This window comes from Passer montanus, unplaced genomic scaffold (assembly GCF_014805655.1).
Source record: "Passer montanus isolate IOZ18808 unplaced genomic scaffold, ASM1480565v1 scaffold48, whole genome shotgun sequence".
Lineage (NCBI taxonomy): Eukaryota > Metazoa > Chordata > Aves > Passeriformes > Passeridae > Passer > Passer montanus.
In genome coordinates, this window is record NW_024369707.1 from 5,881,258 (window position 1) to 5,894,927 (window position 13,670).

General features: G+C 43.8%; 1 protein-coding gene across 1 annotated transcript in view; it reads left to right on the plus strand.

The window, feature by feature from the left end:
• The window catches only part of EPHA4 (EPH receptor A4), a 104,681-nt gene extending 91,873 nt beyond the window's left edge, over positions 1–12,808 (plus strand). The window contains exons 14-18 of the mRNA XM_039722360.1: positions 1,667–1,816; positions 4,178–4,371; positions 6,961–7,116; positions 7,399–8,277; positions 10,496–12,808. Coding sequence (XP_039578294.1) covers positions 1,667–1,816; positions 4,178–4,371; positions 6,961–7,116; positions 7,399–7,513 — 615 coding nt within the window. The 3' untranslated portion in view covers positions 7,514–8,277; positions 10,496–12,808. The remainder of the gene's footprint in view (positions 1–1,666; positions 1,817–4,177; positions 4,372–6,960; positions 7,117–7,398; positions 8,278–10,495) is intronic.
• The last annotated feature ends 862 nt before the right edge of the window (positions 12,809–13,670 follow it).

Below are 13,670 nucleotides of genomic sequence, written 5' to 3' on the forward strand. Positions count from 1 at the left end.
TACAGGGAAGGATAGACTCCTGTAGTATTAAATGCTGGCCAGCCTTGGTATCTCTCACTCATAAGGGTGGCAAGCAGAAGAAGCAGAAGCAGAGGTCTGAAAAGCTGTATTCAGGGAAATCAGAGTTTAGACAAGCACACAAGGGCAAGACAGAAATGACTGAAGTGCTTCTCTTTGAATTTAGCAAGTGAAAATATGGTATTGTTGGCTCTCAGGAGTAAACTAGAGAGAGTCAATGACATTTGCTTTACAGTCATTGTCTTCATTTGGTATCAGTAATGAAGGATCAGGGATATTTGGATTAACTCCACTGTGCTCAAGCAGCTAAATATAAAGAGCTTATTGACAATTTTTAGAGTGACAACCATGTATAAACAATGTCAGTGCATCTGTGTCTGAAAGGAGGAATAAAGCTTTTGCATAACTAGAGAGGCTGCAATAGAATACATTTTTTAAAGCAACATTTTTAAAGAAAATGATGAGTTCTGCTCCTGTTAGTAACTCATTAAAGTGAGAGCATCTTGTAGTCACCAAGGCACATATTGCCACAACCTGATTCACAAAGGCCTGATGCAAAGGCTGAAGCAGCCAGGGGAAGGACCCCTTTTGATTTCCTTTGGCTTTGGAACCAGTCCATATTAAACACTTGAGAGATATAGTAGAACAATATACTACTAAGTATGCACACACTGCACTCAGTTATGGATAAAAGCTATCTAGGAGATGGCTGGGAAAAAAACGACCAAAATAAACTTAATCAAAGAAGCATAAAAGCAAATGAAAAAAATCCAAAAACCTTTGTTCAGCTTAAGTCATTCCCCAGATGGAACTGCAGGAAACCAAAAGCTCAATTAAAAACACCTTGCATATTAGCATAAACAAAAGGAGAAATCTCTGGCCTGGGATCACTCAGCTAAGGCAAAATCAGATAAACAGGATGGAGTGAGTTCCTTTTTAAACAGTGTAGGACCTCAGTGGCCCAAATCAGATGGCCAAGTGTTTTTATTTGTTTAAAAAAGTATTGTAAGAAGAGGCAGATTTCTCCAACAGCTATCAAAAGCAGTCTTGTACCCTGGTTTGGGGTTGAACTCATCCTCCAGGGTCTGGGAGAGCCCAGAGGCTGGCTTGCCTTCTCAGATCTCTGGTAGGAGTTGGGATATTGCCCATGGGAAACACCACTGTATCCATAAATCTTCCCAGTTTATCCTCTCTTTATTTTACCTTTTTGAAAAGCAAAATGTTTATAATCCCATTTTTTGTGAAACAGGCCAAACAGGTCAGACAGGCAAGCAAGGAAATAGTAATTAACAGCATGTACTTATTTGTTTTGTCAACTAAATCTCTAATATATACTTTGTAAAACCCCTGGCTTGTTCTCAGGCTTCAGCATAGCCCAAAGCAGAGATCTCTTGGAGGGCTGATAAAAATACATTTAACAATGTACTGGTTCTCCTCCTCGTGCCTAAAGCAAGCAGATGGGCAGCATTGCCTCCTGGCTGGATCTGACAGCTTTATGGCAAGCAGCAGAGAAAGTGGCTGCGTTTTTCAGAAGGGTTCCAGAGCTGTACACAAAAAACCATTTTGTACTTCGAATACCTAGAACAGTGTCAGCCACACACAGCACTGCCTTGCCTCACCAGCCTGTGGTTCCTTCCCTTGGTGGCAGGGTGGCAAGATCCCCATCAGGTGGACTGCTCCCGAGGCCATCGCCTACCGCAAGTTCACCTCGGCCAGCGACGTCTGGAGCTACGGCATCGTCATGTGGGAGGTGATGTCCTACGGGGAAAGACCTTACTGGGACATGTCCAACCAGGATGTGAGTGTCCTTCTGAGCTTCCCCTGCCTTTCCCCTCCCCATGCCTTCATCTTTGTTCTTAGATGTCTGCTGATGTGTTTCTGTGGCAATCGCTATGTAGCTGTAAGATGTTTATTGCAGGCTTTTCAAAGGATACCATGGGTGGTAGACTCCTGTTTTCGCAGAGAACCTCTCTGGAACTAAAGTTCCTTGAGTACTTCAAGCTTTGTCTAAGCTCACAGAATAGGGGATTCTCAAGTTAGGGTCTATATGTAAAAAAAATAGCAATTAAATAAAAATGGAGGAAAGGCAAATTAATATATTTAGACTGTCATATAGTAATACTGTCAAGAGAAGGAAAATTTGAATGCTCATATTATATCTTGAGTTTACTGAATATCTTTAAGAGAAAAACACTTGAATTTGATTTGGCTTCCTATTGGTAGTTAATTCTTGAAGCTCCACTATAACTCCTATAACTTTCTCCAGTATAATGTTTATAACTCTTCCAGGTGATTTTATTTCTTGTAGGATATCTAAATCAACACATAGGAAATCCAATTCTGATAATCAGTCTTGTGACAATGGCATAGCTGCCCCCTGAGGGCATTAAAAAGCAGCTTTTGTAAATGACCATTCTTAAATTATGCATGTGCTGTTTAACTGTACCATCTGGACTACTTCAGTGTGTTCCAAGAGGGACTGTGCACAATGGCTGCTGTTCCAGAAGAGTATTTAATAATAATGCTAATAAGAGCTTTTGCTAATAGAATTTTTATTAAATGGGAAAAAAAATCCCACTGAAAATGAGGCCTAGATTATCCGTAATTCTTTTCCCAGGGGATTTACAAGCAAGTAAGGGAAGAAGAAAATGGTAATCTGAATATACAGCCATGGGAGTGGTTAAGGCATTTTACAAGTCATCTGCTTTCTTGTGTAGAGCTGAACGTTTTCAAAGAGTGTCTAGATGTGGATGGCATTTAATCTAAATAGGGGATATAATTTTAATTTCCTTCTGATGTGAAATGTCTCTTCTGGCACCCAATCTTGCCTTCCTTTTGCTAACAGGAAGTCATCAAGACTTAGCAAGAAAATAAAACACCAGATGTGTCTCGGTTATATCAGGCGTGTCTGCACAGCGCAGTGGAGCTCACTGCAACAAACAGCTGCTTTTATTAGAGCTGTTTATGCTGGGCTGGTGTTCACTGAGACTGTGCCCTGCTAGGCCACGGTGAAAAGCTGGCTTGAACAAGACAGGGAAAGCCAATATTGCTGTCTGTGCACACTCTTTACAGTCCATAGCATAGACATATCTTTTTTTCTTCCTTAATGATGACAAGAGCAGTTCCTCTCACAACAAAGCAGAAGTAGATTTCAAATTATACTCATTGTCTGTTGAATCAAGAGAAATCAAAAGGATCTTCATACTTTCTGGAGGAGTGAGAGCCACTTTATTTGTGGTCACTGAATAGCTGCTAATAATGCAAGCATATCCCTCACCTTGTCCTCCCAGTGGATTTTAGCCACTAATTGGACAAGTCCAGAAGGAGAGAATTTAGTGCAACTCAGTCTCTGAGCACTCTATAGCCTCATGGTGACTCCTGCCAGCAGTGTCATATTGATTAATTCAGATCTGAAGGCTCCTGGGTCATGTCCCTGTCATGTCAGAATTGAGTTCTGGTTGTGTCCCATTCTCCTGAGAGAGCCAAGAAGCCATTAGAGCCTCTGGAGTGCCATTTAGAGGGTTTGAAGTGATTTCAGTCTGAGTTTCTCTGGGTTCTGTTGAATATGAAATACTTAACTTAAGATGTGTTGGGCTTTTGTAAAGCTGCACAAAAGGGTTCCCATCTCTGCATTTGTTGGCTCAGAGCATACAGCAGTGAGAGAACAGGTTCTCTGCAAGACCTCTCTTACTGACAGAGATATGAGCTGGCCCAGGAGGACAGGGGCAAGGGAGTGATCTGCTGTACCTTAAAAATGATGGGGAAAATACAGTCTCAACATAGTGCATCTGAAACTGACTGATAATAAAGACTTGCTGTAGAGCTGTTGCTTCTCCAGCCCTCTGTCCAACGAGGCTAGTTGCTTATTTCTAACCAGGGCTCTTCTGTCATCTCTGTATCCCATGTGTTTTTTTGTGACAAATTGCCCTGCTGTATCTGATATCTGCTCTGGGTACACTTTCAGTTTTGAGTTGCTGAGGAGAAATGACAGTTCTGAGACCACCTCAGCTGTCTGAGTCCAAGTGCAATTTTCCATGTTGCATCACTTAACTGGGGTTTGTCACCGTAGTCTGGACGGCCCTAGGATAAACGGTGCTCAGCTGGTGGACTGAGCAGGGTGTGATGTTCTCTGGTGTGTTCCTAACTGTGCCGTTTGCAGGTGATCAAAGCCATCGAGGAGGGGTACCGGCTGCCCCCGCCCATGGACTGCCCCATCGCCCTGCACCAGCTGATGCTGGACTGCTGGCAGAAGGAGCGCAGCGACCGGCCCAAGTTCGGGCAGATCGTCAACATGCTGGACAAGCTCATCCGCAACCCCAACAGCCTGAAGAGGACAGGCAGCGAGAGCTCCAGGTCAGCCCTGCTCTGTCACCCACCAGGGAGCACAGGGGAGGTGACACACACGGGGTGCAGGTGACACACACAGAGTGCAGGTGACAGGCAGGTACAGGTGGCACACAGCTCCCAGGGCCAGCCTGCACAGCCACACTGCTCTGCGTGGGTGAGCACAGGGCTCTGCTGGCTCCGTGTGGCCCCCGAGGCACCCAGGCTCGCCAGCAGGAAAGGGGAGTGAGCAGCGTTGCTGCTGGATCACAGCAACACTGAGTGAGTTCCCAGCACAGCCTTAAGCATGTCCTGACTCAGGCAAGCTCTATTGAAAATCCAAGTTTGCTGCTTCTTTCCCCTTCTCCCCCACCGGTGAAAGGGCTTGAGTGGGTAGGGTCACCTCAATCAGTGCAGGTAACAGGAGTGATGTGGTTTTCTGCAGGAAAAGCACATCATCAGGTTTTATAAACCCTAAGATTTGTGTAGGATTTGCAAATGAGCGTTGCAGCATTCCAGCCAACGCCTCGCGGGCATTGGGAAGGTGTGGATTAATTTTTATGTGAATTTGAATTTAATTTTGTGGAAAGCCAGTTTCATGTCTCCACCGATCCCGCATTACATTTGTTTTGTTTGCTAAGCATGGTGTACCAGGTACGTGCAAGAGAAGTGCAGCAGGAAGGAAAACTCCCAGAGTTGTAGGGTAAAACCAAAATAGCTTTGTTGGGACAGATCAGCAGTTTGTGTAAGCTGGTGAAACACTGCTGAAGTAATAGGAGCTTTACTGATCTCTGCCAGCTTTGGTCCATTTTTTCCAAATGTCTCTGCTTTGTCAGGTAGATTTGCTTACAGCAAATATGGGGAATAAGTTTAAAAGAAACAAGGAAGATAATAGGAAAATGTTTTAATGTTTTTTAGTAGGAGGAAAGGTACAAAAATATGTATCAGACAATGCAAAATTAAGTTTCTTGAATCAGTGGGGGAGTAACAGAGATTCTGTCTCAGCCTCCAACAGAACAACGTCCTTTTTTAAACTTGTATGTCCCTTTGTGAGTCTTGCTTACAATGGGACATACAAGCAAGAGGGATCATTAACCCTGTGAGGCCACTATCACCACCTCTTCCAGATTGCCCTAATTGCACTGGGACCCTGGCAAAAATGTATCCTCCCTCGCGGCTTAAATAATTTACGTGGTGAGAATCACAGTATGATCTGCTGTGATAATTTGGTTGAGGAATCCAGGAGTATGAACTCCTCCATTTTGCTTTCTTTTCAATTTAGAGGTGGAATGTATCCTCCCTTGTGGCTTAAATAATTTACGTGATGAGAATCACAGTATGAGTATGATCTGCTGTGATAATTTGGTTGAGGAATCCAGGAGTATGAACTCCTCCATTTTGCTTTCTTTTCAATTTAGAGGTGCTCTTTGAAATATATAGGTTTTCCAATAATTAATAACCTGTTCAAGGTCATTCTGTGAGTGTGTGTTTATGTAAGTTAACAGCCCATTCAAGGTCATTTCACATTCATGGCTGTTTAGGAATATTTTTTTGTCTTCAGAATAGGAATTTCAAATATGCATATAACATTATTAATATATGACTTTATACATGAAGCATAATTATATATAAATAGGTTATCATCATTGGTCTTGTGTTAGATAATGCAGTAAAAGAGTTGAACCAAGTATTGCCAGCATGTACTCAATGCCTGAGGCAAGACCTAACCATGCTATTGCACACCTAGTCTTTGATGATGTGCATTTTCAAATAAATTGCTAAATGATAATTGTTTTGATTAGATAGATAACAGTAATTTATGGTGCTTTAATGAAACTGTGACTTATGATATACATGAAATAGTAAATGCAATATTCATAAGAGAAGAAAATGTTGTAAAAATAATTATTGGCAAAACTGTGCAAGGCAAAATGAGAAGCACATTCCACAGTGCAAACAAAGATCAAAGCTTGTGTGATTCCCACCACTCCTGGCACACACTCGGTCAGGAATGGATTGATTAAAGAGGGGATTAACTCCCTGCTGTCCTGAGTTTGATTGAATGCACTGAGCAGACCTGGCTAGAAACAGGAGTTATCTGAACCTGCCCAGAGTTTTACCCTCCAAACCAGTCTGGCAGGGTGTGAGCTCCCAGTTCTTTGCACATACTTCAGCAGTGTTTCTATAGCTGCTGAGCTGAGGTCTGACACATGCAGGGTTGGCAAGGTCTGGCATTGCTGCCCATGAGATACAGACCCAGCAGGCCAAATGCCTTCCAGCATCACCATCTTCTTTGTTTTGGGGAGTAAAAGCATTTTCTGTGAACTTGGTTGTATCTGAGATGGAAATCATAAGCTATATTGTGGTTCAAATTAGATCGCAAACCAAAAATAGAAACCTCAGGTGAAATTCATTCTTAGTAAAAATTGGCCCATTCCTTTGCATCTTGCTCAGTTTTGATCTGAGTTGATGTGCAGACCCACCAGTTTCTTTGGGTGCAGCCTCTTGCCCTTGCTTTCCCTCATCATTGAGGTTAATTGTTGCAGAGACCAAACTTTGGTTTGTGGTTCGTGATCCAGCTGACATTATTTCTCTGTCCTTTCACTGTTTGGCATCCAGACCTAGCACAGCCCTGCTGGATCCCAGCTCCCCCGAGTTCTCGGCGGTTGTTTCTGTCAGTGACTGGCTCCAAGCCATGAAAATGGAGCGATACAAGGATAACTTCACAGCTGCTGGCTATACCACCCTAGAGGCTGTGGTGCATATGAACCAGGAGTAAGTACTCAGCGATATAACAAAAAAACTGGTAAATCTGGATTTAATCAGCCTCTCTTGCTTTGTGCTGCATATCATTACACTCATTAAAGGAATGGAATGCCTTTCATTTGGATGGAGGATAACTTTAAAATGCCTCCACAATGCCTCTACTTATTTAATTAAACATTTCTGTACATCTGCTTTTGCTAATGCTGCTGGTGGTTGACTCTTAATATTTTTCTCCGCACCAGCATCTGATCCACCATTCTCAGCCCCTTGTTGTTCTCTTGCCTTCCACAGGGACCTGGCCAGGATCGGGATCACGGCCCTGGCACACCAGAACAAGATCCTGAGCAGTGTCCAAGCGATGCGCACCCAAATGCAACAGATGCACGGCAGGATGGTTCCCGTCTGAGCCAGCACTGAATAAACTCAAAACTCTTGAAATTAGTTTACCTCATCCATGCACTTTAATTGAAGAACTGCACTTTTTTTACTTCGTCTCCTCGCCCGTTGAAATCAAGATCTGCAGCATTGCTTGATGTACAGATTGCGGAACCCGAGCGTGTGTGTTGGGAGGGGGGCCTCCAGAAATAACGAGCCGTCATTTGAAACCAGACCTGGAACAAATGGTTTCTTGGAACATACTTCTCTGTTGATCAATGATATGTAAAATACATGTATCTATATAAATATAAAGTCACATTCGAGTTTTGATGCTATGTTTGCTGCCAGATACTGTGCTTAAGAAACAACAGCATTACTTTCCTTCTCCCTGTGACCTGTAGGATTACAACCATAGTGTTTTATTTGTGGGTGAAACCACCGTTGTGTATCTTTCACTGGAATGAAGAATCTGCCCTAGGATATTCTTTGCAGACTTGATGCATCACTAACACCTTCAAAAACCTCAGTGAGAATATCATGTGGCTAATCAGTGCCTGCCAATTAGTGATCTACTCGTTTATGGGCTTGAAATGTGAAGTGACCCACCTTGTGGATTACTGGGCCAAACTGGACTTCTGGAGAGGTTCTTCTTGGCTGTTGTGCTGTGCTGAAGCCTGCCATTGAAAGACTTTTGTGACCATCTTGCCAGTAGTCAGCTGTGACAATCGTGGCTGTGGAGCTTTCAGACTTCTTTTCTCTTTCAAGGAACTTACTCCCTTTGCCTCACGGAAGGTCAGTGGAAGTACTGTGTCCAACATATTCATGGTGCTTTATTTTGTAAGCTGTGCTAGGATTTCATCACTGTTGGGGGAAAATAAAAACTGCTGTGGTATGTGTTATTTGGGGTTCCCACCTGGTTTGTAAGAATCTGTGCTGGTTTCCCAGACTAATTGCTGAGCCTTTCCCATTGTTTGCTTTATTTGATGTCAGTGAAAATTGCACTATCTCAAATTGCTCTCAGGCTGTTGCCTGGTAGGGTGTGCAGACAAGGTGTAGGAGTGTCTTGGGGCTCAGCTCAGTGCTGAGAGCTTGACCTCACTTCACACTGATAGCAGTAGGGATGCCATTATGCTGTGGTTGGAAAAACTCAACATGAATGGATGCCACAGTGTAAAGTACAAATAGTCATAAATGCACCGAGAAGAACCAAAGACTTTTCCTGCATTCTCATGAACAGCAGTAAAAGCAATATTTGGGTTTTAGAAAAATGGGTTTCAGTTGTGGTGTCAGTGGTTTTATGGGAAAGGGAGCAAAAAAAATGGGATAGAGCATGCAGCCTTGCAGGTTTTGTGCAGTTTGGGTGTCAGGCAGGTTAACAGCTCATGCACTGTGATCCTGTTGGATCAGTTGTGGGAACCAAAATCCACTTTGAAAACCAGCCCTGTAGGGTGAGTATCTGGGATTATCAGGGCAGCTGTGGGTGTGTGCCAGGTGCAGACTGCACAGCTGGGGCCTGACACCCCTCTGCAGGTATGGAAGGAAGGGTAAGGTAAGAGGGAGCATGGAAAAGCTGCCCTCTGCCTCCTCCAGGGAATGGGTAGGAGTTGAGTGACTGAAAGCGTGTCCTGGCTTGCTAGGTGGAGGAGACTGCTTTGGCAATGTGGTTGTCCTCAGCAGGTCACACAGGATAAAGCTTTCTCCAGTAAAGCTCTGAACACACTGAGGCTTGAATTTATTTGTCATGAAGCTTTTATTACTCTTTTTGAACAGAGTATGTAAGTTAGATTCCTTTAAAGTCCTTCTGAGGACCAAAGTGATGAGATGACCTTAGAAAAAAGACGGGCCACTTATTCTGTGCTGAGCAGGAGGAGGATTTTCATGACATGTCCTTTAGAACTGACATTGCATTTCAGCTGTGCCAGGCACAATGTCAGAAAGGTGAGATTTATCGTTTAATGGCACTAAGACTGGTTCTTTAGTCTATAATATTTTGGTCCTATTCCACACCTGACAGCAAATTCAGAAATGATTTAGTGGCTTTATGGGTCAAACTTTCTTAATAATTGAGTTTATCCTAAATCCAAAACAGTTCACTCAGTTGGACAAATCACACATACTGTATTGTCACTCACATCACTTTTTTGTCACTTTTAACAATAACTTGCTGATTTTAACCACTAACTCTCCCTCACTCCCAACTCTCTCAGAGAACAACTTGTTCTGAATATGAGATGCTAAATTTGGATCCTGTCAAGTCATGACAGCTCAGTATAAACTGTTCTGCAGTATTACTTATAAAAGCTTTTCCATTTCAAGAAATTTAAGATTTCTTTAAAAAAATCTACTTAAACCAGCATGTTTTAGTGTCACTTTGCCAGGCAACATAAGAAGTAGTTACTCATTTTAAAGACCTGACATTTGTACTTTCAGCAGGAAAAATTCTTCTGCCTCTCAAGTGCAGAGATGCTTGAAGTTTCCTTGCTGTAAATCTGTTGCGTTCTGTTGAGATCATCTTTTTTATCTAAAACCAAAATACACCCAATTTTCTGGCCAGTTTGTTAAATTGCTGTCTTGGAGTCTAGTAGTGGTAATTCAAAACAGTGCAATATTTTCCACACAAAATGGAAAACTGTGTCCCTATAGAATGAAAACTGTGAAGGCAGCTCAGATGCTGGGTTTTCAGCACTGCCACTGGTGGTTGTGTTTCCTGTGAGATAAAATATGGCCAAGAAGGGGCATCCACTGGAATGTGATTTTAGCTTGAAGAGAGCAGATGGAGGAAGGAAAAAAAAGGTGGCCCATGTAAATAAAGATAGAAAGATAGATTGGTTGGTTGCATATCTGTATGTAAGGCATGCCATGGAAGCAAGGCTTTGGAATAGTGTGAGGGAAGGATGAAGAACAGGGAAGGCAAATGGTTCCTGCCCTTTGAGCCCTGCCATTTGGGCAGGTCTGGGTGTCTATCTTGGAGCCTGTGGTTTAATATATTTAATTTGGGTTCTCTTTTCAGGCAGGGAAATGGATTTTGCTTTCACAGCCTCGTAGCCCGTCCTGTTGATCACATTGACCACGGAGGAACACAGAGCAGACATGAAGCCTTCTGGACCCACAGTTGCGTCTTCCAAAGCACTGATTCTGGAAAACACATGCTGAACAGTCATCAGTCCCTGAAGAGAGTGTGACTTTTACTTTCTCTTTTTTTTTCCTGGGCCACCCACTCCGTTGTTTTTCTTCACTGAGCGATAACTAACTCGTTAAGACTCAGCACCCAGTTGTCACTTGAGGAATGTACTGTGTCAAAGCCCTGCAGACTTCTGGATTTTGATTTTCCTCCTCTTCTGCTTTCTCTGCTTACCTTTGGTTTTATTTATATATTTTGTTGTTGACTCTCCTCATTCCCCTGGCTGTCACCGCTGCATCCCGGACGAATGAAGGTGACAGAGCACTACACATCTTACCATGGACACCAGGCCAGGTGCCACAGCAAAGAACCCAGTTCCTGTGAGCTGCCTGTGTACATTGCTGAAGTGACATTTTACACTAAAGGTGCCATTGCAGTGATATAAATATATTTTTTTCCTTGAATGGATAATGGATTATTATCTCCTCCGGAAGGTGCGTACGTGTGGTTGTGTGCGTGTGTCGGCGTGCAAGTCACCTCGTGTGTAGAACTGCCTGTGAATGTGCCCCAGACACCTCTGTCCTGAGAGAACAGGCTGAGAGCTCATGTCTGAAATGATAGCAAGAACACACACATTAAGAAAGTGTTGCAATTTCTGTATCTGTAAGTGTATTTTTTAGCTGCCACACTAACGTTGTTGAGTAGTTCTGCAGCCTGAAACAGGGGCAATTTCCAGTTAGTTTTGGAGTAATGGATGCAGGATCTAAAGGGTGCTAAAGGTTTTTGTTAAGTGTTTATTCGTACTAGTGCCCTGCTCATGACCAAGAAGGACCAGTTTCTCAGTGGCAAGGTGGTGGAGGCAACACCTGCATCTCCATCCACTGGTAATCCTGAACTGAATTCTTACGTAGCCTTTTTTATCTGCAAAAATAGGATTTTAAAGACTTGTTGAATGCTAGCAAATATATGCAGTTCTTCCATTCACAGAAGCACCTTGCTCTCTGTGCAACGTAATAATCAGAACACTTCCCTGGTTCCCAGCACAGATAAGGAACAAAAATGCAACAAGACCTGTAAAGTTAACAGTTAGCAAGAGTTGTGCAGTGTGTCCTGTTCCTTGTGCAGTTGAAGAACAGTAGAAGACACTCCATGGCCCAGGGAGCAGTGCTGCAGCAGGCTGACACTACCTAGGAGAGCTTGCTGTGTTTGGAGAATCCACCCTGGTGTGGCGTGGGGCAGCTGGAGTGGAGCTGAGTGCCTGCACCCAGGGGACACAGGGCCACCAGCAGCTGGCAGGGGCAGGTGGCCGTGCTGCCCACGTGGGCCAGGGGCTCTCGGGCACACGTGGGGCAGTCTGGACATCAGCCTTGCCCAGAGCTGTGACCTGGTGTCCCCAGGTTGCTCCCATTCCCTCTTTCCCCCCTCGCTGACCCTCCGTGGTAATTCCACCTGCTCTGAAGGAGCTGGAGCAGCAGGGCTGGCAGGGAAGCGAGGGCAGCTGGGCATGGCAGGGCACCAGGATGTGCCAGCTGTGCCTGGCAGAGGTGGCCACGGGCTGGGCCACCACAGGCTGCTCCAGACACTGCTGCCCTTGGGGACAGGCCACGGCTGGCTTGTCCCCCACGCCGAGTGTGTTCAATTGTCCTGCTCACACACCAATGGTTGATGTTTGTCCGGGTTTCTTGCTGTGCTAATTTTGTGATGGATCTTATGTATTAAAAATATATATGTATAAAATACGAAAAAAAAAAAAAAAAGCTGGTAAGTAACCGGTAAACAGGACTTAAAAAGCAGTATTTTTCTTTTATGTGACATTTTCATAACCAGAAAAAAAAATCTGAAATACTAATCAGACAAATAAAAAGAGAGTGCATTTATTTTTTTGTATCACTGCAAGTATGTTGGAATATGCAAGGACTGTGTAAATTAGAATGTATGAGGCATATTATAATTTAGTTCATACTGAAAAATTCTAACAGCATTTCTTGGTTCGTGCATTTGAACGATCTCTGGGTTAGATATATAGATTTTTCTATTTTGTTTTAATTTGTAATTTTTTTCTCCCTCCGTGAATTTTAGGTACACATAACTTATGTCATTTATTTATGGTCTTTTATACCTAGTTTGTAAAATTGTAAAATAGCAAACAATGCAAACATTTGCATTTGAAAATAATAAAGTAGTTGCTGTACAAACCTGAAATGGACTATTTCTAATTATTGCATGCTGCTTTTAATGTAGAGTTTATCCACAACAGATATAGATAGAGAATTTGGAGTAACAGTCTTGGTGTTTGCCCCAAAGGGATTTATTCTCTTGAGCAGATTTCAGGTTTCCTTGCTGCTGTCCTGAGCCATGGTGTTTGTGGTATGGGAAGGGTGCTGCAGCCAGGCTGCTTGGTAATAACATCAGTGATCCTTCCTTGGAGACCAGGCGCTATCCACGGGCACTGTGCCACGGAAAAACCTACAGGGCCATAATTTTTCCTGTTCATGACTGGGATTGGCTAGGGATGGTGTCCCTCCCCAGCTGGACCTTGCCTGAGGGCAGATGTCCTTGGCAGAGCTCCTTCAGGTATCACCGTGTCCTTTGGGCCAGGCTGTCACCCCTCCATGGCCTTGCTGCTGAGTTACTGCCCCGGGGCTACCTCTGCCTGTGCCAGTGGGCTCGTGTTGGACACCCTGGAAAGGGGGCAGGAGCAGCAGAAAATGGAGAGGAGCAGTTTCCCTGAGGAGGCTCCAAGCCAGAACTGAGCATGGATGCTGTGGAAAGGATGTTGCTGTGGGATGCCCGTGGGCTGTGGGTGCCAAGGATGCAGTGGCCTCAGCCACCATCTCTACAGCAGGGCTGCTGCTTACTTTGGGATGCACAGGCCTTTAACTACCCAAACTACACATGTGCACCATTCGTGGGAGGCAAAGAAACCACGGTGGCTCTTGTAGAATTTTTCTTAGGATTTTGAGCTATTTGAAAGAGATTTTGAACCAAACGAGTAGGGAAAGACTCCAGTGATATCTGCAGAAGAGTATTGTGCAGTGCTGGTGCCCAAAAGCCCTGCTGCTAG